At 45.3% G+C, this 24094-nt stretch overlaps 1 protein-coding gene across 1 annotated transcript in view; it reads left to right on the top strand.

Moving 5' to 3' along the window:
* The first annotated feature begins 4273 nt into the window (after positions 1 to 4273).
* The window catches only part of polrmt (polymerase (RNA) mitochondrial (DNA directed)), a 30761-nt gene continuing 10940 nt past the window's right edge, over positions 4274 to 24094 (top strand). The window contains exons 1-15 of the mRNA XM_057038238.1: positions 4274 to 4484; positions 5086 to 5184; positions 5290 to 6131; positions 6348 to 6481; positions 8703 to 8895; positions 10555 to 10704; positions 11694 to 11861; positions 12341 to 12511; positions 12593 to 12832; positions 14026 to 14811; positions 15097 to 15219; positions 15554 to 15676; positions 16041 to 16220; positions 17199 to 17285; positions 21774 to 21887. Coding sequence (XP_056894218.1) covers positions 4322 to 4484; positions 5086 to 5184; positions 5290 to 6131; positions 6348 to 6481; positions 8703 to 8895; positions 10555 to 10704; positions 11694 to 11861; positions 12341 to 12511; positions 12593 to 12832; positions 14026 to 14811; positions 15097 to 15219; positions 15554 to 15676; positions 16041 to 16220; positions 17199 to 17285; positions 21774 to 21887 — 3573 coding nt within the window. The 5' untranslated portion in view covers positions 4274 to 4321. The remainder of the gene's footprint in view (positions 4485 to 5085; positions 5185 to 5289; positions 6132 to 6347; positions 6482 to 8702; positions 8896 to 10554; positions 10705 to 11693; positions 11862 to 12340; positions 12512 to 12592; positions 12833 to 14025; positions 14812 to 15096; positions 15220 to 15553; positions 15677 to 16040; positions 16221 to 17198; positions 17286 to 21773; positions 21888 to 24094) is intronic.

Below are 24094 nucleotides of genomic sequence, written 5' to 3'. Positions count from 1 at the left end.
CACTTAAATTTAACCCTCGTTTTAAAAAACATGAGGGTTCTCAGTCCATTCAGCTCCACATTGATGTCAATAAAACTCCCAGTCTTTTACCCTCACATCCGGAACTCTGCTCTACATCTTGATTTCCTCTATTTTTTTTTACTCTTCGGGTTCTCTGATTCCATTTTTTCCATCTTTCGTTTCTGTCCTTGAAAAATAAAATCTGCGTACGACGCTTGGAGCCATCCTTGTTAGTTTTCCTGGAACAACCGGGACTTGGAATGAGAAACAAGAGCAAGAACGTGGTACACAAAGCATCAGGAGTGTGTTTTCTGTTAGTGTGGAAAAAAAATGCAGTTTATTTTCAGGACATCTGAACCACAGGTTTGGCTCATTGACTGGCGTGTTATTCCCTCTGTATTGGAGTTTAAGGAAATAATTTGCCTTCGGAAACCAAAGCATACATTTTAGTACAAGAATTCCTGTAAACATTTGCATTTTCCATTAAGACTTATTATTCACAGGCAACAATACTGAATTAAAATGAACTAAACTAAATCTGAACCTCTGGTGAAAGAAATAGTCTGCATGTAGCACAGATGGAAATAGATGTGATGTTTCTCAGCAGACCTGAACTGACATATTTTTTAGTTGTTTTAATCATGAATTATTGGCTGATTTTTTTCAAACTATTTGCATTTTGTTATATTAATTGGCTAAAACATTAGCAATGATAAATTCACCTCCAACTTCACAAATGACCAGAGTAGCAACTCAATCACTGCCACGGTTGGAGATCACCATTCATAATAGTTATGACGCCTTTTCAACGTACTGGATGTTTTCTGAAATCGACGTCTCATTTCACTGAGCATTTGCATGGTGATGCATGCACGTCGCAGTGTTCTGTGTTCTTTCAGCTCTTTGCTGGGATTTTGGGGGGGGGGGGGGGGGGGGGGGGGGGGGCGGCTTGTCCAAAAAATAAAATCCTATCACCATTTCTGCTGGTTACTGTTTGACCTCGGAAACGTCGAAATGACCCCTGAGGTCAACAACAAAGCAAGGGCCTCATGTGAGTATCAGATGTGGTAGCAGATTGCTTTGGAAACAAACGTTTGGGCGGTGAGCTCAGTGACAGATGGAGAGATGAGCATAATGTATTTCTTTGTGAAAGGTCTCCACGTGAAGTCTCTTGCTCTTTTATTCTGCGCGTCTTTGATGTTTGATGCTGGCCGCTGTAATTTACATGATAAGTTTTAAGGCGGTCATAAACGCTGTACAGATGAGGCCACGCCCACTCCGAAGTGTCGATAATTTGCTAATGCAGGGAGGCGTTCGCTATAAAAGGGATACCTCCACCCCGCTGTGATGGTGTTAGTGGCAGCATCAAGCAGCAAAGTCACTACCATTCCTGCTCTGGAGCGTCACAGCGGACCAACCTGTCTTGTAGGGCCGAGATCCATCCGGAGGAAAACCACTGTAATTCGCTTGTATTTGTAATTTATTGTGTAAGTATCTGTTACTAGCAAAGCATTATCCTCTGAGCTGAATCGAGCCGTGCTGTGTGGGGTGCACACCGCTCTGTGAGCCAGGCACCCAAGGACGATGTTCTCAAGTGGAGGAACCTAATCTTTCCCAGCAGGCATCCAAGTAGCTCTGTAAGTGTATGAATAGAGATAATATCTCTATAATGAGGCCTGTTTTGTACCATCAAAGTCTTCAAAAGGGCCTGAAACCCGACCTCCCTCCTGCCACTGACAGTCCCTCAGTAATAGCTCCCTATTATTAATTGTTTTGCAGGCCTGCGGAGCCCTTGTTTCTCTTTTTCTCCGTCTTGCTCCAGCAGTTGTGTTTTAGCAAGTCGCCCATGACCTGCAGCTTTTGAGAGCTCTGACTTTCCGCCAGCTTGCAAATCAGCATAAGTAAAGCCTTCAGTTTTTATTTTTTTCCAAATTCAAGCATTTCCAGATTCCAGATTTGATTAGATAGATGCAAACCTGCGTGTATTTCTGAGAAAACGATCTCACTTGTTGTTCACAAATCTCTAATTTGAGCAAATTTGCAAATGATCCAAACATACTGTTACTAGTCCCAAAGCATGTGTGTGTCATATTTGCAAGATGTCTGCTGTTGCTGGCTGACCGATGATAATATGTGCTTGAACGGACTGACCGGACCACCCTGACGTGGCCCTCTGAGAATCTTGCCATTGTCGATTGTCGGAGGTGATTAGTGGGTTATCCGTCTGAAGCCGTTAAGAGGTCCAAGAGATCCAGATAAGATCGATCCAACAGCATTTCTTCATAACTGTGACTCTGTTATGGATAACAGCTCTGCACTGTCTAAGAGGGGGTGAGCGGCGTGCATGAGTCTTCAATGCTGCTCTGTCGGGTTGCAGCAAATAGGCCAGTAGTAAGATGACGCTTCTTCAGACATTTTTACTGACTCACTAATTGAATCCAAACGCATGTGTTGGGAAATGTAATTATATGAGTCACTGAAATCCGGTAAAGATCTGTGCACGAGCCTGAAGGGCCATTAGGTGTATCAGTAATAAGGCACAGAGCGCGGGATGTAATGACTAATATTTGAATTTACTTTTAGCAGCCACTTACTGTGTAGCGGTGTAAAGGTGTAGCAGTCATTTTTACGAATATTCCATATATTTTGTCAAAACTGACATTGTGTCCCCGATGAAACGTCTGATGGACCACTAATGACGTGTAATTGGCACACATGTGCGCTCACACACAAGCACACAACAAACACGGTGAAGGAATTCACCGACACAAGCATCTCACAGAGAAGCATCTCCATCTGAAACAGCCCCTAAACAAATAAGGAGCCCCCACAAAGGTGTGCAAAAGAATCCACATGATCAAAGTGTGTGAGAATGGCAGCCTTGTCCTGGCCTGGCCATTATCAGGCCCCATGAATGCCTGTCTTCTCCTCTTTTGTAGGTCGAGGCATTGACAGTCACTCACCCGGCAATGACTGTCACACCAGCGTAAAGAGCCAGCCGCCGACAGGGCCAACCACATCAAACGAGGCTGTCAAGGGGCCCTGCTCGTGAACCGTGGCAACAAACACCTCCTGATCCTCACCTACAGCCCAGCAGCAGACACCCACCGCTGTGCTCTCAGCCACTGCCTCCACTGAGAAAAGATGTACAGCCCAGACCTCATTCCCCTTACTCACTCACCCCCAAGTAGTGCTTGTGTTAACACCGAGCCTTCCGACACACAAAGGGCCGCTAAAGTGTTTAAGAATGCTTTATGGATGCATGACAAGGAGGAGGTTGACATTGCTGGGGGTCAGAAAGTATACATCACGTGAATGGATACATATAGTTTTACTTTTAGTTTGGGACGGGTGAGTCACACTTGAATTAATCTGTATGAGGTTTAAACTTCAAAAAGGAGGACACAGTCATTTCTAATGGACTATGACAAGTGCTGTGGCGAAGAGAACCCGAGCGCAGGATTCACGTAGATACCGCCAGCTTCAGATTACATTAATGGAATATGTAGCCTGATACTGTATTTCTTCATATAATGAAAGCTTGTTTTAGGTACAAATTGCAGTTGATGCTACAATACTAGAGATTTTCTTCCATGTTTAGGGAACAGTTTTGCTCTCATTAAACATATTTAGGAAAGCTTATCAGTTACAAAATATTTACTAATATCCATACTTTTGTGTGCAACACGCGTTTGCGTCTGCGTCTCCTGTTTAATGAAGTGACAACAGTGCCACCTGTCGGCCAGGAACTGTGTGGCAGAGGGAACGGAAAGGGAGGAAAAGGTCATTCATGATATATTCATAGATTTAAAAAAAATTACATATATAAAACAAAATTTCAAAAACTTGATTGTGTGTGACATATGCCCAGTAAAATATTAAGATTGAATTCACTGGGGCTAAATCTGTTTTGTTTCTTTCCTAAAAACGAAAGATGTTATACAATTCTATTGAGCCAAACAGGAAATCACTTTGTTTGTTTGTTGAGCGACATCCCATAACCCGTCAATTACACAAATATTGAATAAAAAGAATATAAATGATTAACTTAAAAAATAAAATTTTGACAAGCCACTTCCAGCAATGTGTCTGTTGCTTTAATCGCCCAGAACTCAATCTGACACCGTAAGTGACTAAATGATTCTACCATACAGTCATTTGCAAACGATTTTCAAAACGATTGACAAAATCGCGCAATCGCTATACAGATACGGTCGCACTCGAGTTATCTGTGTTCTTCTACTAATGTCTTGAACTATCGATCGAACGCTTAGCGACTAGTCTAGTCTCAATTAAGATGGCGGCCTAGTGTACAGGAATAATGCGGTTACTACATGTCAACATGTCACTTCTTCGATTATGTGCCTTTGCCAAATGCCTTAGTCGCCGAGGTTTTTATGAAAGGCACACTTTATCTGTGTCGTATGCGGAATTTTTTCAGCTATGTTTGTCGAAAAGGATTGGCGCAGTCAGGCAAATATCAGGTAAGAGAAACAACCTGGTCCAACCAAAATAGTGAGCGTTACAGTGTCACCCACATGTTTTTGTAGTTATATCATCATTGTTCATGTTTATTCCGTATCGGCTAGTTGTGATAACGCCAGTTGTGTACATTATTTGGGCATTGTTAGCTCCCGACCTAACTTCTCAGTTATGTTTTGTTGACTTTGATTTCTTTACTGGAATATTCTTCAACAAACTGTTATGTCGGGGAAAATGTAACTGTGACTGAAGACTGAAGAGTCCCTTCAGTAGGTTTGTGGTCCTTTCCCCACCTCCACGTGTATGTGGTCAAGATGGTTACCGTCCATCAATTTTAAACCAATGACAAACTTGATTCGGACGAGGGCAAAATAGCATTATATAAGAATAGATTATAGAACTACAGAGCAAATTAACATCAACATAATTCTTCTATGTATTTAATAAAGATTAAACAATCAGAACAGCCTGAGGTCCAGAAAAACAGGAGAATGACTAAACGCACAGGAGAGTGATTGAACACCAGGATGTTGGAGAACACTGTCTCTCATCATACATATTGTATTTTGCATTATGTGTTTTTGTGGGTTGTTTTTTTTCCAGAAACACCAACACGGTGCCAAAGGCAAAACGTTTCTTTTGTAATCCCAAACACAGAAGGTGGAAAGAAGCGTGGACTGATACAGTCTGAATTGTTGGACGGTATGATTTGTAGTATTTTTTTAACAGCCTTTACCAGCCTTTTTTATGGTGCCAGTCAAAGATGATTTAATCTAAAACATAACATTTCAATGTCTCCTCTCATAGTGCTTGAGGCAAGAATTCACCAACTTCAGTCCACAGACCTCTTGTTAGATGTCCAGCGTTCAAAGGTGCAGTTTGTTAAAGCTCCGTCTTCAGGAAAAGGAACTTCATCTGAAAAAGGTTCCTTAAGCATTCCTCAGGAAATAAATGCCATTACTAAATCAAGACAGATGGTTACGAAAGGAACACAGCCCAGCCGCTGGATGAAAAAATTAACTGAAGAGAAGAAAAAAAAACTCAAGATTCAGCAGCAGCTTCAGCAGAAAATTCAGAAGACTCAAGAAAAACCTGCACCTCCATCCATTAATAAAAATGTCAAAAGCAGCTTGATGCAGCCAGGTACATCATTTAAAACTATAACTAGTGCAAGTAAGCAGAAGCTACCCTTAAACAAGAAGAGCAAAGGTCAAAGGTCCTTGGCCAATGAGATCCGTGCTGCTGTTTCTGCAACAAACACCTCTACTGTTGCTACTGCTGCAGCAGGTACAGCAGCTCAGCAACACACTGTAGCTAAAGGAAAGTATAAACACAGTTCTAGTGAAAAGAATGTCAGTGAGGGCAAAGCCAAAGAATTGCTGGAGGTGGAGGAACTGGAGAGCAGGCTCAATCATCAAGAAAAGCAGTCGACATCTTCAAGCAACACACAGGAATTGCAGGAGGACAGGGTAAGAATTGAATGTTCAGACTTGCACCTGAGCATCCGCTCGTACCTGGAGGCCTGTTGGTTTGCAGGAGAGACTGAGAGGGCGCACAATTTCCTGCTCAGCCAGCACAGAGTCAGGCGTCGGCGTAAACACCTAAACACTGATGTCTACAACATTATAATGAGAGTCTTGGCCAAAAAGGTGAGTTTACCACTTGATATACTTTCTTCTTGTGGTGTATGCCAGAGAAAAACATTCAGTCGTAATTAGGTCCAGTTAGGTTATTTTGAACTCTGTTAGAGATCAGAATAGTTAATTATTTTTGTAAACTCTCTATTATATAAAGTAACACCAGAAATGCTGAAAATCAAATAAAATATTATGGTTGATCTGGCATCTTTCTGTCTGTGTTTATAGGGCGTGTTAAATCAAATTGGCCGTGTGTTTATTCTCCTCGAAGAGGCTGGACTGAAACCCAATTTGGGGTCCTACTGTGCTGCCCTGGAGTGTATGGGTCGCAGTTTGAACTGCTCCCCAAAGACTGTAACACGGTATGTAAACTTCTTAGTTAACATTTCAAATGAACAAGATACACTAGTGAAGGTTGAAGTTTTAGATATTGTAATACAGAGCTGTGCCGGTAGGGGTCAGGCTTTCCTCAGCTTCTGTCTGTCAGACTACCAGACTTGTTATTGGCTCACGGTGTTTTCAGTGTGTGCTTGATAATCGAACTGTGTGTGTTTTAGCAGTTTGTTTGAAAATGGTGGATCTGAACCCACTAGCTTTTTTGTTGGTGGAATTCCCAGTGATTGTTTTGGTATTTTGTAAATTGTGCGGATTTGTAGTTCTAAATGTAGATGAGTGCAGTCACATTGTCACTTAACAGGCTGACTGCTTAACATGATGTGTTGTATTAAGTTAATGTGCACATCTCAGTCTTTCAGTTTTCTTATTAGTATCATAGGATCAGCCACTGAACATGTTGTTCATCTGTGTTGGTTCTCCTTCATATATTTGTACTGTGTCAGTCAAGCAGAGCTGAACTTAATTTTGAAAGAATTCCTTCTCTATGCTATTTAAGCTCCCCTATATGTTGATTTAAAGAGATTCTGAACATGCATTCAGAAATTTGAAATGCATTTCTGTACAACAGCACAACCAGGCTGTTACTTCTTTGTTGCCTTTTCTCTGAATACAGCCTTCAGTCTTGTGAAAGTCTGACCTTCATGTGAAGGTACACAAAGGGTTGAATGCACTTTTGACGTGTAGATTAGAAACATCAGCCAGTGTTGCAAGTCCCAGTGGCAGGACTGGTGCCTGGGTGGGAGGGCTAGCTGTCTCTGTCTGGTTGCTGTATTGATCACTGTAAGCAGATACAGAAAAGACATATTTATGCAGCAGGGGTATTCTTCTCAGGCTCTATTCTTTCTTATTTTTTCTCAAACTACTCATTTTGTCTACCCCTTTAATCTGTTTATTGTCTGCTTGTCCTTTCCCTTTGTGTTGTCAGGCCCTTTATCAAATCCAGAATGAAAGTCCCTACCCTCCCTCCAGCCCCCCCCCTCCCTCTTTCTCTTATCCCTTTAACTTTTGTAAGTGCTGTCCTCCAGAGTTCTTTGGTCCCCAGAGTCACCAGGCTGATTATGCGCTATCTTTCAACCTCTCTGTGCTCTATGCTCGTGTGGACCACACTGAGAAGACAATGGCTAATCCCTTTTTGTTCGCAACTCTGTCACTTACTCAAACCATTTGCACATTGCTTCATGAGACACTTGGAGCAAGACTTGCAGCAAAAACATAAAAAGTGTTGCGTATGATTTGTTTTGAAAATACCCTTTAAACTTGGAATGATACAAGTGCATAATTTTTATGCAGAAGCTTCCTTATTTCTGATTAGATTCATGTCTGGAAAGTGCTGATCCAGATTGTAATTAGCTTGCTGTTATTCACAATTATCTTAAGATAACGGCATGCAGAATCGTGCCATCCTCTGTTGTGATGGAAAATGGGTTTTCCTCTTTATCGTTCTCGGTTCATTTCTGTAATTCCCGGAGAACCTTTAGGGGGCAGTCCAGACCATTGGCGCATCGTTCTCCCTCTTCTCCACTTTAACAGTCTCAAATCACTCAGACCATTTTTATACATGCACTACGTTAGCTCACAGATGATTAGAGACTTTCCAAACTGTAAATATAAATCCAAACACTGTCTTCAGGATAGTAAACGATGCTCATTTTTTAAACATAACCCTTTCATTTGTATTCCAATCCTTCGCATTGTCTGCATTCTGCAGGTAAAGAGCATGCTTTGGCTGGATTCTGCAGTCCACTCTGCAGTCCCCCTCAGATCTCTAGGATATTCTACATGAATCAATATTTCTCTGATGTTTCCACAGCACGTCTGCCTCCATATCAAACCACTGACTTGTTATGTGACACAAAGGCTCGCTGATGCAAATACTCAGATTATTATTCTGCATGTGTTGGCTGTGGAAGGCCCACAGATAGGCCAGACATTTTTTAAAAGCTTAATGCATCAGAGGTTTTAGCACAGTTGCCTCGTTGCCTACCAACATCAAGAGGTGAATCAGATGGTTGTGAACTTTGAAACTTACGAACAGACCCCATTGTGGAATCCCAACTTCTCATCTAATGAAATGGGCCTCTGCTGTGGACATTTGGGGGCTGAAGAACATTTGAAAGCTGTTGTTAAGTAAACAATGAAATACCTCCACAGCAGTTACAGCATGAAACACTGCTACATCTCATGCAGGTGCCTGAACCAGATGGAGAAGGACGGTGTGTCTGTGGACGACATCTTCCGCCAGTGCGCATTTCGACAAGATGAGAGAGATATGGTGCTCAGGGCCGTGCGCATCGTCCAGCCAGACTACTGTCCCAGCCTCGACACCAGCAGAAACCAGTTGAATGGCCTCCCAGCGCTGGTTCAGGACTACTACATGCAGGTATCACAGCCTGTGTAATATGGGCTGTTTACTGTCATGTGTAAAGTTGCTCTTTAGGATAACTTATATTGATGTATTACCAAACAATAGCGTAGGTGGGTTCTCTGTAGTCATAAACTACATTTGAGAAGCAAATATCAGGTTCACACTGAACCCCCAGCAACAAAATAAAAACAAAAATTAGGAAGTACAGTAACAATAAACCCTTCTCAAACTCCCACATTTACATGTAACACACAATGTATGATGATAAATACATATGTTTTTAGCTTCTGGATTTTGAGAGTCAGGGCACCAAAGAGGTAAAAAAAAGCTGTCAGCAGCCTCCTGCATGACTACGAAAGATTGTCACCCGTTCACAGCTTGACAGGCTCTGGCCTATTTATAGGAAGGCAACTCTGCTCTCTAATGGGCCCTCCACTTTCTTCATCCTCTCACCACCTCCTCACTCCTGACTTTTTATGTTGTTCATTAACGGTTTGTTGGGCTTTTTTTGCTCAATTGTCATATTTTTTGCCTCAGTTTCTATCTATAATATCCCAGACACACTTCCCGTCGTCTTCATCTCAGCTTACGTCAGTACGTGATGATTAAAATTGCATTTCAAACTTCAAGAGTGTTGGTTAAAAAGTGCTTCTTGCTGAGATGTGACGCAGGTCGCGGCCTCTGATTGCATTTGTAAAGTACACTAACTAATCAGCTGGTTATCCGTATCAGACTGTGAGGTTTTTTCCGGCCGAAAGGCTGTGCAAATATCTGGTCCACTAGATTACAGAGGAGCTGACTGGATGGTCTCCGGAGAATTTTGACTCCGTTTCGGCAGCAGACACACAATCTAATTAACGTTGTTTGTTGCTGTGAGATGGAATTTTGATTAAGCTGATGCTATGAAATGCAGTTTGATCTAGTTTCAAGTTGTCATCAGAGATTTTCTGGTATTCTATCGCTTTTTATTATATGCATCTGCAAAGCTTCTGCTCTGTTTGTTCTACATACATAGTGTGTGTTGTTACTGGCTCAGTTCCATTATCATCCCATTACCTTATTTTCACTGCTCTACTACATAAATGCAACTTTTATACAGTGAGCACAGTTGAAATCTTCTCTAGGTAAGGTGACTGTCCTGAAACAGCAACCTACAGTATATTACAATTGGCTTGCATGAACTTGTCATGTTTGGATCACTCCTTTGCTTTATCTTCAGTCCTGTTGTGGACAGTTTGTGATCATCAGACTAAAGTTCACATCACAGGTTTCACTATCTGATAGCTGACTTCTCATCAGGACCAGAGAATGAAGTTGTGCTGCAACTTAGGTGCTAACTTTTAATTCAATTTTCAGTCGGATCCCGAAATTTACAAACTCTTTGTTTGCTGAGCCGGGGCATGTGAGATTGAAACTCTGATTAACACTCTCTTGGCAGCATGCTGGTTTAATGATTCGATTATTGCTCACTGGGCCGAAAAGGCTCTCCACTCATCCTGAATTAATCCTCTCCAGCAATCAAATGGTTATATTTAGGTGCTGGAGAGGTGCTGGGAAGCTAGGGCCACACTCTGTCACTTTAGGTTTTAGGTAAAGGTAAAGAAAGTTTCTGATCTACGTGAAAGCTGTGATCATTTCTCATTTTTGTCATCGTCCCGGTTATGTGTGTTACAGAGGGAAGACCACCGCTATCCCAGTTTGAACTTCACTCAAACGGAGCTCCAGGAGCGCTTCAAACATCAGCTCAGCGTAGAACAGGCGTGCACTGTCACCATCGACTCCGTGGAGGCTGCCAAACCCGTCACTGAGAACATGGCAAAGATGGTAAAAGAACACCAGTAATGAAACAACTCACCTCTAGTTCACTGAATCATATCCCGATTGAAATGATGCTTTAAATAGATTTTCTTTCATTTCCAGTTACCAGATTTAGTGTTTTTTTAACATAGAGTTCTATTATTTTTAGTAATTATATTGTCGTAGGCCCATTTTGTTTTAGCAATAGACTTTTTTAGAAGGTTTGGGTCAGTGTGATACAAATATATTCACATAGAAATATCATTTCCTGGTGATGGGCCGTCTATACAAAATCTGGCATTTGCAGTCCAGACTGGCCCTTCTACCTCTGCAGATGGGCGACGTGAGAAGCAGGCAGGCCGGGAGTCCCTGGTGGTCAGGAAACATTTACAGACAGACGGGACAGAATAATAATATATTGTAATGGAGGTCTCGGTAGAAAGAGCACAGTCACCTCTCCATCCACCAGTGTTTTCTCCTTCAGTCAGACACATTTTCTACTAAAATGAGGTGATAAACATTCATACAGAGGCGCGGTGCTGGACAGAAAATTCATTTAAAAAAAAAAAATATTTTTTTTTTTTGGCTCAGAATGACTTTTATATTAAAACATGTCGCCATACTGCAATCACAACATCCCAGCTTTATTGATGCATCGTATACATACATTTCTATTCTGTAACATTGGGACTGAGAGAACGGTCAGCATGTTTGTGTTTCTGTAATCGCCCGGCTAAGTTTTGTGTCTCACATGATAGTCTCTCACCTCCATCCTCACCTGCAGCCAACAAGTCTAACCGTGAAATCTAATGCGTGATCATATTGCACAGGACTTTTGCTCCAGTGAGAGATGGTCCTCATCGACCTTTTAATATTTTATGATAGGTTTTGAATTGCTGGGTTTTGATGAACAGATTTTTGCAGGTTTGTCATTTTTACCTTGGAGTTCTCGGAGGCTTTCATTTCAGCCTCTGTCACCTTTGTTAGCTGGATGACCTCTAGTTGTGACCTTTCAGAGGGAGCTGCTGGCGGCTCAGCGGGCACATTGGCAGAAGATCCTCCTTCAGGCCTTCAGGGACAGTAAGATGAGCCTGGCTAACACCAGCACCAAGGACTACAGGCTCAACCTCTATCCCTATGTGTGTCTGCTGAAGGATAGCGAGTACGTCGACATCATGATACAGGTATAATTTGAGGTGACTGTTCCATGAAGTCAAGTCTGACAGAGACATGCGAGTGTCAGAGCTGCGGGTTGATCGGCCACATCTTTCCTCTACCACAACATTGTTCAAAATCATGCTGACATCCCCGTGACACCCCTTTGTCATCTTGGCACTGCTGTTTTGAAACCTGACCCAGCCAATCTGGGACGCTGTAACCACAAAAGCCAAACGCCCACACTGACAGTGACGACTGCTGAAATGCGGCAGGCTTATCTTCAGCAACAAAAGAGAGCATCCTTTGATCAGATTGCTTTGCTCCTGACAACCTTTCCCTGACTGCTGCTAAGGCCAGTTTGACTTTCACGTTCCCTCTGCCTGATGGATGTCGTCTTCTTTAAAGCAAATAAAACCCGTCAGAAATTGTCAAGCCCGTGATTTTTCTCTCAATCGGGAAATGTTGGGATGTTTGACCTCTTGAACTCTGCCCCGGTCTTTTCCAGAGTGTTGCCACCTTGACTCCCAGCGGTGAATCGCTGAAGATTTTAGCCAGAGACTTGGGCACCCGAGTCTACACAAAGTATTCCATCCGTCAGAAGCAGCAGAACCAAATTTTGGAGAAGTTGAGCACCATTTACAATGCGTACACCGGAGTGCTGGCTAAAGACACCAAGGTAAATGAAGTGGTTCAAGTTAGGCTTCTTGTTTCATTTTTGGTGTTGTTTCAGTCCATTCTTGCTTCTGTCCTTTGCCAGGAGTGTCAAATCCTCCCCAGGGAGAAGTGGTGCAAACTTGAGTTGAAGCAGAGTGCCGGACCCTCGCTGCAGGGAGGAGAGACCCAATGGCCGTACATAGTAACCCTGGAACTGGGAACGTACATGGTGGACATGATGGTGAAGAACCTCAAAATTAACAGCAACATTCTGAATCCAGATCAAGACAGGAAGCTCATCCCCGTCCTCTATCACATGTACACCTTCCGAAGCACGCGGCAGGTAAAGTGGATGAGCGCCACAGGCATCACCTCCTGTTATGCTGAAGTGCAGATTAACGCTTTTTGAATGAGGGTTTATGCGTCAGTAATGAAGCACGGGAATTGAATGGGCCTCCAGGAACGTTACCTAACACAATGTCAAAAATAGGCAAAGGGATTTTTAAATAATATGCCGCAGAGAGCTGTTCATTAGAAAAGCCCTTCATTAGTAAATCACGTAATCACACTCATTTGACTTTTTGAAAAACGCCACCTGATTAGACTGACGCATCTTTAAGTAGCTTTAGCGTTCGCAGACGTTTGTGAGAAAAGCGCTGCAGCTGAGCAGAAATGAGGGAACGCCAAAAAAACCCACTTGACCTTCAGCCCGACGGCTCCGTCAGTCCAAAGCCTGTTAGCGTGTTCACTCGCAGACGCGCCTCTCCAGTGTGAAGCTCCGAGGAGGGCGAATTATAAAACCATTTCCCTCCTGTGTGAGTTGGCAGGGGCAACAGTTGAGGATGATGAATAGGTTCCAGCTTAATCCCTTTTTTTAGTGTCCCCTTAATTGGCCTGGCGATTCACTACCGAGAGACTCTGCAGGAGGGTGAGCCGAACCGTGAAGTGCTGCAGAAGAGGAACATTTCTGACTGCAGTGTGTGTGTGTGTGTGTGTGTGGGGGGGGCATGTTTGTTGGTGCAGGCTTGTTTTAGGATACCCCAGCCCCCGCTCTCCCTCCCCCCACTTCTTGATATTACTTTATTTCCTGCTTTGCTTTTCTTTCTCAGATAAACCCACCAGGGAAGCATCTTAATGATCCTAATGCGCAGCATGACAACCTCCTTCATACGCTCAGACTGAACGACTTGTATTATTTCCCTCTCAGTTGCCTTTTTTTAAAAGAACAAATCTGGATATGTGTGTTCTGCCAACTGTAGGCATCAGTTAGAAAAATGTGTTCTTTTGCATCAATCTTTCGTAAACCATTCTGACAAGTTTAACATTGTTTACAAAATAAACGCAAGACCTGATCATCTCCATTTCAGAGCTACACTATCGATGATTATTTTGTTATAATAAAGAATAAAAGTTAATGCAGCAAATGTATTTTGAATGTTGTAATTTTTTATTTATTGACGACCTGTTGAATTTGTCTCTTTTTCAATATCATGCTTTGATCTAATTGTATGATTTCTCTGCTCGGTACCCTCTTAGATCGGCTTTATCAAGCCACACCCCATCCTGTCTCAGATGCAGCAGGAGGCCACGGAGACCAAACTGACCTTTGACTCTTATGTGATGCCAATGTTGTGCCCTCCCATGCCCTGGTCCTCTGTCAATTTTGGAGCCTACCTCCTGACTCCTACCAAGCTGATGCGCACGGTGGAAGGTGCCATGCAGCACGAGATGTTGCTGGAGAAATGCCAAAATCTGCATCCAGTGCTGGACTCCTTGAACCAGCTGGGAAACTGTGCTTGGAAGATCAACAAACCCGTGTTGGATATCATAATTTCCATTTTCAACGACCGGGGTAGCGAGAAACTAGACATCCCTCCTCCACTGTCTGAGGCCCCTACAATACCCTACTTCAACCCCAATGATCCCAATATTAATGCATCTGAGAAAGCCCTGCTGAAGAGGCAGGTGATGAGTGCCAAAAAGAAGTACGGTGAGATGCACAGCCTGCGGATGGACGCTCTGTATAAACTCTCCATTGCAAACCACGTGAGAGATGAGATTTTCTGGTTTCCTCACAACATGGACTTCCGGGGCCGTACCTATCCCTGCCCTCCGTACTTTAACCACTTAGGTAGCGATGTTACAAGAGCTACCCTGCTGTTTGCCGAAGGAAAGCCCCTGGGCACAAAGGGCCTGGACTGGCTAAAGATCCACCTGGTCAATTTGACAGGACTGAAGAAGAGAAGCTCATTACAGGAGCGGCTGGAATATGCAAACACCATCATGGAGGATATATTTGACTCTGCCGACAACCCTCTCACAGTCTGTCTTTATTATACCTCTGTCTTAAATCATAGTGTTTTTCTGAATAATGTTCACATTTATTCACAGTTCTTATTGAAAACCCACATTTTGGCTGCCCCCTTGTTACATTTTTTGAGATATGCCAATTATAGCAAAACCCCTTTATAGAATAAATGTCAATTTATGCAATGATAAAATCAAAAGGGGCTGTGAATAGCTGTCAGAACTAAAGTAAAAATACTTTGAGGCATTGTTTATATATGCAGAGTGATGCGTTCAGTGATTGTGTTTGGTTTTTGTCAGGGCAAGAAGTGGTGGATGAATGCAGATGAGCCATGGCAGACTCTGTCCTGCTGCATGGAGATAGCAAACGCTGTGAGATCTCCCGATTCTGCACAGTTCATCTCTCATTTCCCCGTTCACCAGGTACCATAAAGACCTTGGAAGATGCATTTATAGGTTTGCTGAATTGGCAGCTATCTAAAAAATACAAATATAGACTATGAAATTGACACCATTCATTGAGTCTGAGTGAAAATCCCTTTACCGTGACGGCAAGGGGGTCTTGTTTTGTTTTTGTTATGCTGTTTTCGCTCCCTTTTTTCTTTTGTTCAGTTGCCTTGTTCTCCTTTCAGATACTTTCAGACTCGTTTAGTGCGGTGTTGTTTGTCTCGTCCAGCCTTTCCCTTTGCTGATCTCTCCAGGCCTTTTCCCTTCCCCGCTTTAATCATTTCCTGCCTTCTCTCGACCTCTCCTTCAGGACGGCTCCTGTAATGGTCTGCAGCACTATGCAGCTCTGGGCAGAGATGTTATTGGTGCCACATCAGTCAACCTCATGCCCTGCGAGCTGCCCCAGGATGTGTACAGCGGCGTGGCACAACAGGTCAGCACCTCTGGGCTGTTTTTGCTTTGCATCATTTGGAACTCTTCACTGAACTCCTGAGACTTTGTGCAATCAAACTGCATTTGATTGCAATTAGTATGTCGGTATTGTTAGTATTCACATGTCTCACTCTCTCCTGCAGCACTAGATAAAAGAGAAATATTTTCCTTAAGACTTCCATTTCATTCCACATCACAGAAGTGAGAACTTAGAAGTGGACATCTGTTATCTTTTTATTTTTCAAATATTTGTTTTGGTATTTTCTTTAATTGCTTCCTGTTTTTTGCACGAATCCCTTATTTTCTGTCCTTGCCAGCATTTTGTGGGTTTGGATTTAGTTTCTTTTTTCACCTGTGTATTTCAGGTGGAAGAGCTGCGGACGCGCGATGCGAAGAGCGGCATGAAGATCGCTCAGGTGCTGGAGGGCTTTATCAGCAGGAAGGTGGTCAAACAGACCGTTATGACTGTGGTGTATGGGGTCACGCGCTACGGAGGGCGCCTTCAGATAGAGAAAAGACTGAAGGAGATCGATGAGTTCCCTAAGGTACAGTAGTGGAGCAGATGGTTGATGGACCCTGCATGACTTTTTTTTTTTTAGTGCTCGATGGTTGTGGCATGACAGAGTGGCCTTTCAGCGCGGTATACCTTCTATTGTGTGTGGGACTCCCCTCATATTCTATCCCAGGCTCTAGATTGTTACTCTGAGCCCGGCAGGACATATAATCAAGCAGAGAGTCTTCTCCAGCGAGGCCTGTCCTGCTCTTGCACTCTTTCTCCATTGTCTCTACTGTCTCCTGCATCCACGAGCGCACATTCATCACACAATCATGACAAGCAATTTCTGCACCCCTTCAGGATATCATTACATTTGATATTAAGAGTCGCCCCAACAAATTGTTTCAAGAGAGCAATTAATCGAGCCCCTCGCGTGTATTTTAAGCAGCTTTATTTGATTGTGTAAGGGAGGGGGGCAATACAAGAATTGCTAAACTGTATATGATATCCCACTCAGTTTATTCTGATTTTATTTCTAGTTCAAATTCAGTCGGCTCCGAATCGGTCAGATTGAAATGGTCCTTTAATGTGCTCACCCATTCTGTCAAATGATACCATGGAAGCCAAATAGATGCATTTATTCTCCTTACAGCTTAGCTTGGCTTGTTATCTGTCAGACAGTTATGTAGTTTTGCTCTGAGGCTGGAATTAATCTCATTGTCAGTGTAGATATAATCAATATGATCCTGCTGTCAGTGCTTCCACCATCTTACAGCCAGATGATTGTGCTAAATGACTTTCACGTAATGCCCCTAATAGTTTAAACAGGGAATTGGGAGGGAGTGTAATTGGGAGTAATTACATTCTGCTGGAAGGGGGATGTGGCCGCTTCTGCAGAGCACGTTGCTGTGATGGTTTTGACACCCATGCAGCTTTTACATTTTATATTTGTAGTTCTTTTTCAATAATGCATAAACTGAAAAAATGATGTTTTTCCTCTCTGCATCATTGTGTGCCTTCTTTCCAGGAGCATGTATGGGATGCATCTCATTATCTGGTACGCCTGGTCTTCAATGCCTTAAAGGAGATGTTCACAGGGACCAGAGAGATCCAGGTGGGTTCCGCATACCTAGACTTTTATTTTTACCTATTTTGGTATTTTTTTCTCCCTTTTCATACATTTGAAATGGATTCAATGAATAAAATCTCAGTAAACTACTTCAGTGTGAAATAGGTTTCAGGTTTTTGTGATTAGTTTCCTAATTAATGTAACACATTGACCTTTGACCTGCTGCTACATGTAATTTGTTGTTTTTGTGAATGGTTGTTTACCATGTTAACCACACCCATTCATCACAAAGACACCATGACTAAATTTCTGTCCCACCGGCAGAAAAGAGGCTGGTGAGCAAACAGCAGCTCCCCACTACCACTCGCTGATGTGTGTGCGTGTGTGTGTTTTTGTGTCCTTTGGGGACTTTGTGGGGACAGCCCAGTCTGAGATGAAACCTCTCTGTTTGCTTGTAGCCACTGCTGTTAAATAGGTCACATCCTGTTGCATTTTTCAGCGGTCCTCTGAAGTATAGATTAGAGAGTGGGAGCTGATCAATCCTAATGCTGTCATCCTCAACCTCTTTCATGATCCTTTGTGCAGTTTCCCATTTTCTCTGCCAACACCTGCTCATTCTCCCCAACCTGTCCCCCCGCTGTCCATCCATCCATCCATTCTCTGCCGCTTATCCGGGGTCGGGTCGCGGGGGCAGCAGCCTAAGGAAGAATCCCAGACTTCCCTCTCCCCAGCTACTTCCTCTAGCTCATCCGGAGGGATCCCCAGGCGTTCCCCCCAGGCCAGTCGAGAGACATAGTCTCTCCAACGTGTCCTGGGTCTCCCCGGGGGTCTCTTACCGGAGGGACATGCCCTGAACACCTCACCAGGGAGGCGTCCAGGGGGCATCCTGACTAGATGCCCAAGCCACCCCATCTGGCTCCTCTCAACGCGGAGGAGCAGCGACTCTACTCCGAGCTCCTCCCGGATGGCAGAGCTTCTCACCCTATCTCTAAGGGAGAGCCCAGCCACCCTACGGAGGAAGCTCATTTCAGCCGCTTGTACCCGTGATCTTGTTCTTTCGGTCATTACCCAAAGCTCATGACCATAGGTGAGGGTAGGAACGAAGATCGACCGGTAAATCGAGAGCTTCGCCTTTCGGCTCAGCTCTCTCTTCACCACAACGGACCGGTGCAGAGCCCGCATTACTGTGGACGCCGCACCGATCCGCCTGTCGATCTCCCGCTCCATTCTTCCCTCACTCGTGAACAAGACCCCGAGGTACTTAAACTCCTCCACTTGGGGCAGGATCTCCTCCTTTACCCGGAGAAGGCACTCCACCTTTTTCCGGTTGAGAACCATGGCCTCGGATTTGGAGGTGCTGATTCTCATCCCAGCCGCTTCACAGGCGGCGGCGAACCGATCCAGTGATAGTTGGAGGTCACGGGCCGATGAAGCCAACAGGACCACATCATCCGCAAAAAGCAGAGACGCGATCCTGAGGTCACCAAACCGGATCCCCTCAACACCATGACTGCACCTAGAAATTCTGTCCATAAAAATTATGAACAGAATCGGTGACAAAGGGCAGCCCTGGCGGAGGCCAACCCTCACCGGAAACGAGTTCGACTTACTGCCAGCAATTCGACCAACCAGATCGAACCCAACACCAAACTCTGGCACCGATCGTACAGGAGCGGACCCCGTATCAGCGGGCCCGACCCCCATACTCTCGGAGGACCCCCCCCAGACCCCCCGGGGGACACGGTCGAATGCTTTCTCCAAGTCCACAAAACACATGTGGACTGGTTGGCAAACTCCCATGTACCCTCGAAGACCCTGCTGAGGGTGTAGAGCTGGTCCACTGTTCCACGCCCAGGACGAAAACCACATTGCTCCTCCTGAATCCGAGGTTCGACTATCCGGCGGACCCTCCTCTCCAGTACCCCTGAATAGACCTTGCCAGGGAGGCTGAGGAGTGTGATCCCCCTATAGTTGGAACACACCCTCCGGTCCCCCTTCTTAAAAAGAGGGACTACCACCCCGGTCTGCCAATCCAGCGGCACTGCCCCCGATGTCCACGCGATGTTGCAGAGTCGAGTCAACCACGACAGCCCTACAACATCCAGAGCCTTAAGGGACTCTGGGCGGATCTCATCCACCCCCGGGGCCTTGCCACCGAGGAGTTTTTTAACTACCTCGGCAACTTCAGCCCCGGAGATACGAGAGCCCATCTCCAGGTCCCCGGGCCCTACTTCCTCACTGGAAGGCGTGTTGGTGGGATTGAGGAGGTCCTCGAAGTATTCCTTCCACCGATCCACAACATCCCGAGTTGAGGTCAGCAGCACACCATCACCACTATACACAGTGTTGACAGTGCACTGCTTCCCCCTCCTCAGGCGCCGGATGGTGGTCCAGAACCTTTTCGAGGCCGTCCGAAAGTCGTTCTCCATGGCCTCACCGAACTCTTCCCATGCCCGAGTCTTTGCCTCGGCAACCGCCGTAGCTGCACTCCGCTTGGCACGCCGGTACCCATCTGCTGCCTCAGGAGTCCCACAGGCCAGTAAGGCCCGATACGACTCCTTCTTCAGCTTGACGGCATCCCTCACCGCTGGTGTCCACCAGCGGGTTCGGGCATTGCCGCCACGACAGGCACCAACCACCTTGCGGCCACAGCACCGGTCAGCTGCCTCAACAATGGAGGCACGGAACATGGTCCACTCGGACTCAATGTCCCCCGCCTCCCCCGGGACATGGTCAAAGCTCTCCCGGAGGCGTGAGTTGAAGCTCCTTCTGACAGGGGACTCTGCCAGGCGTTCCCAGCAGACCCTCACAACACGTTTGGGCCTGCCAGGTCTGTCCGGCATCCTTCCCCACCATCGGAGCCAACTCACCACCAGGTGGTGATCAGTTGACAGCTCCGCCCCTCTCTTCACCCGAGTGTCCAGAACATGCGGCCGCAAATCCGATGACACAACCACAAAGTCGATCATCGATCTGCGGCCTAAGGCGTCCTGGTGCCAAGTGCACATGTGGACGCCTTTATGTCTGAACAAGGTGTTCGTTATGGACAATCTGAGACGAGCACAGAAGTCCAATAACAAAACACCACTCGGGTTCAGATCAGGGGGGCCGTTCTTCCCAATCACACCTCTCCAGGTCACACTGTCATTGCCAACGTGAGCATTGAAGTCACCCAGGAGGACGAGGGAGCCCCCAGAAGGGGCACTCTCCAGCACTCCCTCTAAGGACTCCAAAAAGGGTGGATACGCTGAACTGCTGTTTGGACCATAGGCACAAACAACAGTCAGATCCGTCCCCCCACCCGAAGGCGAAGGAGGCTACCCTCTCATCCACCGGGGTAAACTCCAATACACAGGCACTGAGCCGGGGAGCAACCAGAATTGCCACCCCTGCTCGTCGCCTCTCACCATCGGCAACTCCAGAGTGGTAGAGAGTCCAACCCCTCTCAAGAAGACTGGTTCCAGAGCCCTTGCCGTGCGTCGAGGTGAGGCCAACTATATCTAGTCGGAACTTCTCAACCTCGCGCACCAACTCAGGCTCCTTTCCCACCAGAGAGGTGACATTCCATGTCCCTAGAGCCAGTTTGTGCAGCCGGGAATCAGACCGCCAAGGTCCCTGCCTCCGGCTGCTACCCAAAACACAATGCACCCGACCCCCTTGGCCCCTCCTGCAGGTGGTGAGCCCACGGGAAGGGGGTCCCATGTTGCCTCTTCGGGCTGCGCCCGGCCGGACTCCATAGGCAGAGGTCCGGCCACCAGGCGCTCGCCAATGTGCCCCACCCCCAGGCCTGGCTCCAGGAGGGGGCCCCGGTGGCCCGCATCCGGGCAAGGGAAACTTGAGACCAATGTTATTTATCTTCATTAGGGGGTCCTGGGCTACGCTTTGTCTGGTCCCTCACCTAGGACCTGTTTGCCATGGGTGGCCCTACCAGGGGCATATAGCCCCAGACAACGGAGCTCCTGGGATCATTGGGACACGCAAACCCCTCCACCACGATAAGGTGGCAGCCCAGGAGGGGCCGCTTCACCCCGCTGTCTCTCTGCCAACCCTCCTGATCGCTCTGCCTCTTTTCTTACTGATAGACCATCAATCTCTCCAGGTGTTAACTGTTACTGCCGTTTCTTTGCCTTTCTGTGTTATCTATATTCCATTCCTTCACATGAAGTTTGATAGACAAAGACCGAAGCATCATGAGGTCAGGCAGCAACAGTATCTGGGGTAATTTGTCTGCCTGCTACCCCACAGCTCTCTGTGTGCCTGCACATGTGACCAGGCTTGTGGGACCACTGCTATTCTTGAGATTTGTGCCAGACACCTATGCAAACAGCCCAGTTTCCAATGCAATTTTTAGAGTAAGCAACAACTTCCCACCTGTTCTCAGCAAGTGTGCGACAATTAATTAGCTGGAAGTAGAGGAGCAGAATGCAAAGATCAGCTGGTTCTTCCTCCCACTACAGTGATTTCAACCCCAAATCTATTCACGTACTGCCCTAAATAAACCCGAGTCTCTTTGATTTTTGATTTGTATTGCAGGATTGGCTGACAGAGAGCGCCAGGCTCATCTCCAAATCCGGCCACACCGTGGAGTGGGTGACACCCCTGGGTTTACCCATCATTCAGCCATACCACCGCACACGCAACCAAGTGGTAAGTCCCATGTGGGGTTGTTCTCTTCTAGTCCATTGTAGTGAAGTTTTTTTTTGTTTTTTTTAATAATTATTATGTACAGGCTCCAATTTAGGGTAATTGTTGAAATCACATTTCTTACATACTCTCATGTAAGAATACTTACTAAAGTAATTGATCACTATAATTACTTTATTCACCAGACCTCGATGTCCTGTTGTGTAGTTACAATTGTAGACATCATTGCAACTCAGAGGTCTTTTACATCCTCTGTTTGACCTGTTTTAGCATCAGGATATTTAGTCATCTGACCAAAACCATCGATGTACAGGAGCTCCATCACTGGCTCAGAGCTAGTGCAGCTTCTCCTTGTGCTTTGCAGAGATGATCCATGTGAGCTGCAGCATGGTGGTTCTGTGGTGGAAGCATTGCAGTGCAGATATTTACTCTGTAAACAGAACAAAATTCAGATCGAAATTGTTTGGAGGTGCTTTGCAGAACCGCCCATCTATCAGGAAGCTTTAAGTATCGGCTGCTTTACTTTGGGATGTCCCAGTTACCAAGCCTCAGTGTGCTTGCCAGAGTGTACCGCTGATGGTGTATTGTGATAATCATGAGTGGTCCAACTTTTAATGGAGTCCAGCAACACTAGAGTTGTCCTTCACCATGGAAATCCTGACAGCTTCATGTCACAGAGATACGCAGGGCTATTTGAAAGTGCATTTGTAGATAACAGGGGCTGTGTGTGAACATGTATGTCCTTCTACATGGAAAGAGAGTGTGTGCGCGTAGGGACCAGTGGCCATATTCAACGTGCAGACAGACAGCAAGCTCACAGGTCAGAGCAGCAGGAGGACTCGTCCTCTTGAGGTGGCTCAGAGAGGTGATGACACCTCACAAGTGACTACGACAGAGCCAGGGTGGCAGATGGTGGTCTCCTAAGGGTGCCTCTTTGGTGTATTACCTTGATTTGAGCTCTTTCTTTTTCATGTCCAGTGGGCAGCTGCTGAAACCTATGACCTAAAGGTCTAAAATGAATAAATGAGAGAATGAATGCAGCTGTGATTTAATGGATGAATGCGATTTAACTAGACGCTCACAGATAACTTTCTTCATCCCCTTCCGTAATTCTATAATCCAGTTGCATCACTGGGATACAAATATTAAACTAACTTGCAGAAAGGTCACCTTTGCTGTGCACAGTTGGATTAAATTCAATCCCCGAGTCTCCTCTCTGCCTCTTAAATCCATGGTCACAGTGTTTCTGGGGGTCATTAGTAATTAGACTCTAGATAGAACTCGAAGATGAAGTGTGCAGAGCAGTAGAAAAACCAATAAATGGAAGGTAGCAACAGTAGCACGGCATAATGAGACACAAGTGTGTCTGCGTGCGCGTGTGTTTCCAGCATACAGAAAACACACTGTCGACCTGTGTAATCGGGTATTTTTCTTGACTGCTGGGAGTTGAGGAAATTACAGGATGATAAAGTAGCTGAATGGGGCATTAACTGGATTGGGAGATGCTAATCGGATCAGAGGTCACTCTGGCTCAATTCTTTGCTCACTCTCTCTCTCAATCTCTCCTCCAAACACAAGGTTGCAATGAAATATCCCAGAGAATAATGATAATGATGCACAGAAGTTATTTGCTGCACTCATATCCACATCTACTATATATGTATTTCCTTTCACATGACTCCTGGATCACATGCTTTGATATTTTGCATTAATCCGCTTTGGTTTGGAAGCAGGATTCCAACACAGAAGGAAAACTATTCATGATTTGTGTGCTCAGAATGAGTCCTTCTTCCCGAAAAGACTATCTTTTGTTGCGCTCCTGGAGCAGCAGTGAGGTGTCCCTGGGGCTGGCTTGATGTTTCAGTGACCCTTCAAGATGTTGTGGTACTTTCAAGTCAAAGAAGTAAATGCAGCTTGAGTTTTAAAGACAAATACCTGAGGGTGACATTAATGCAACGCAAAGTGAAGCGTGGATTTCAGTTGGAAAGGCCCTCAACTACTCGTTGTTCTGCAGTGCTTACAAGAATTGGCCTCAAGATCGAACCACCCACAGTCACGCCACGGAGCTGCCAAGGTCTAATTCATTAGAGGGTCTGGGTTTTGACTTGTTCTTGTTGCAGCTTTTACAGAAATTTCTGATAATTAGCAGCAGAACAGTGGTCCATACTGACCTAATTTACAAAGTGTCCATCTACTACTCAGACCAAAGG

This window comes from Takifugu flavidus, chromosome 7 (assembly GCF_003711565.1).
Source record: "Takifugu flavidus isolate HTHZ2018 chromosome 7, ASM371156v2, whole genome shotgun sequence".
Taxonomy (NCBI): Eukaryota; Metazoa; Chordata; class Actinopteri; order Tetraodontiformes; family Tetraodontidae; genus Takifugu; species Takifugu flavidus.
This window is presented reverse-complemented; position numbering and strand designations above follow the sequence as displayed.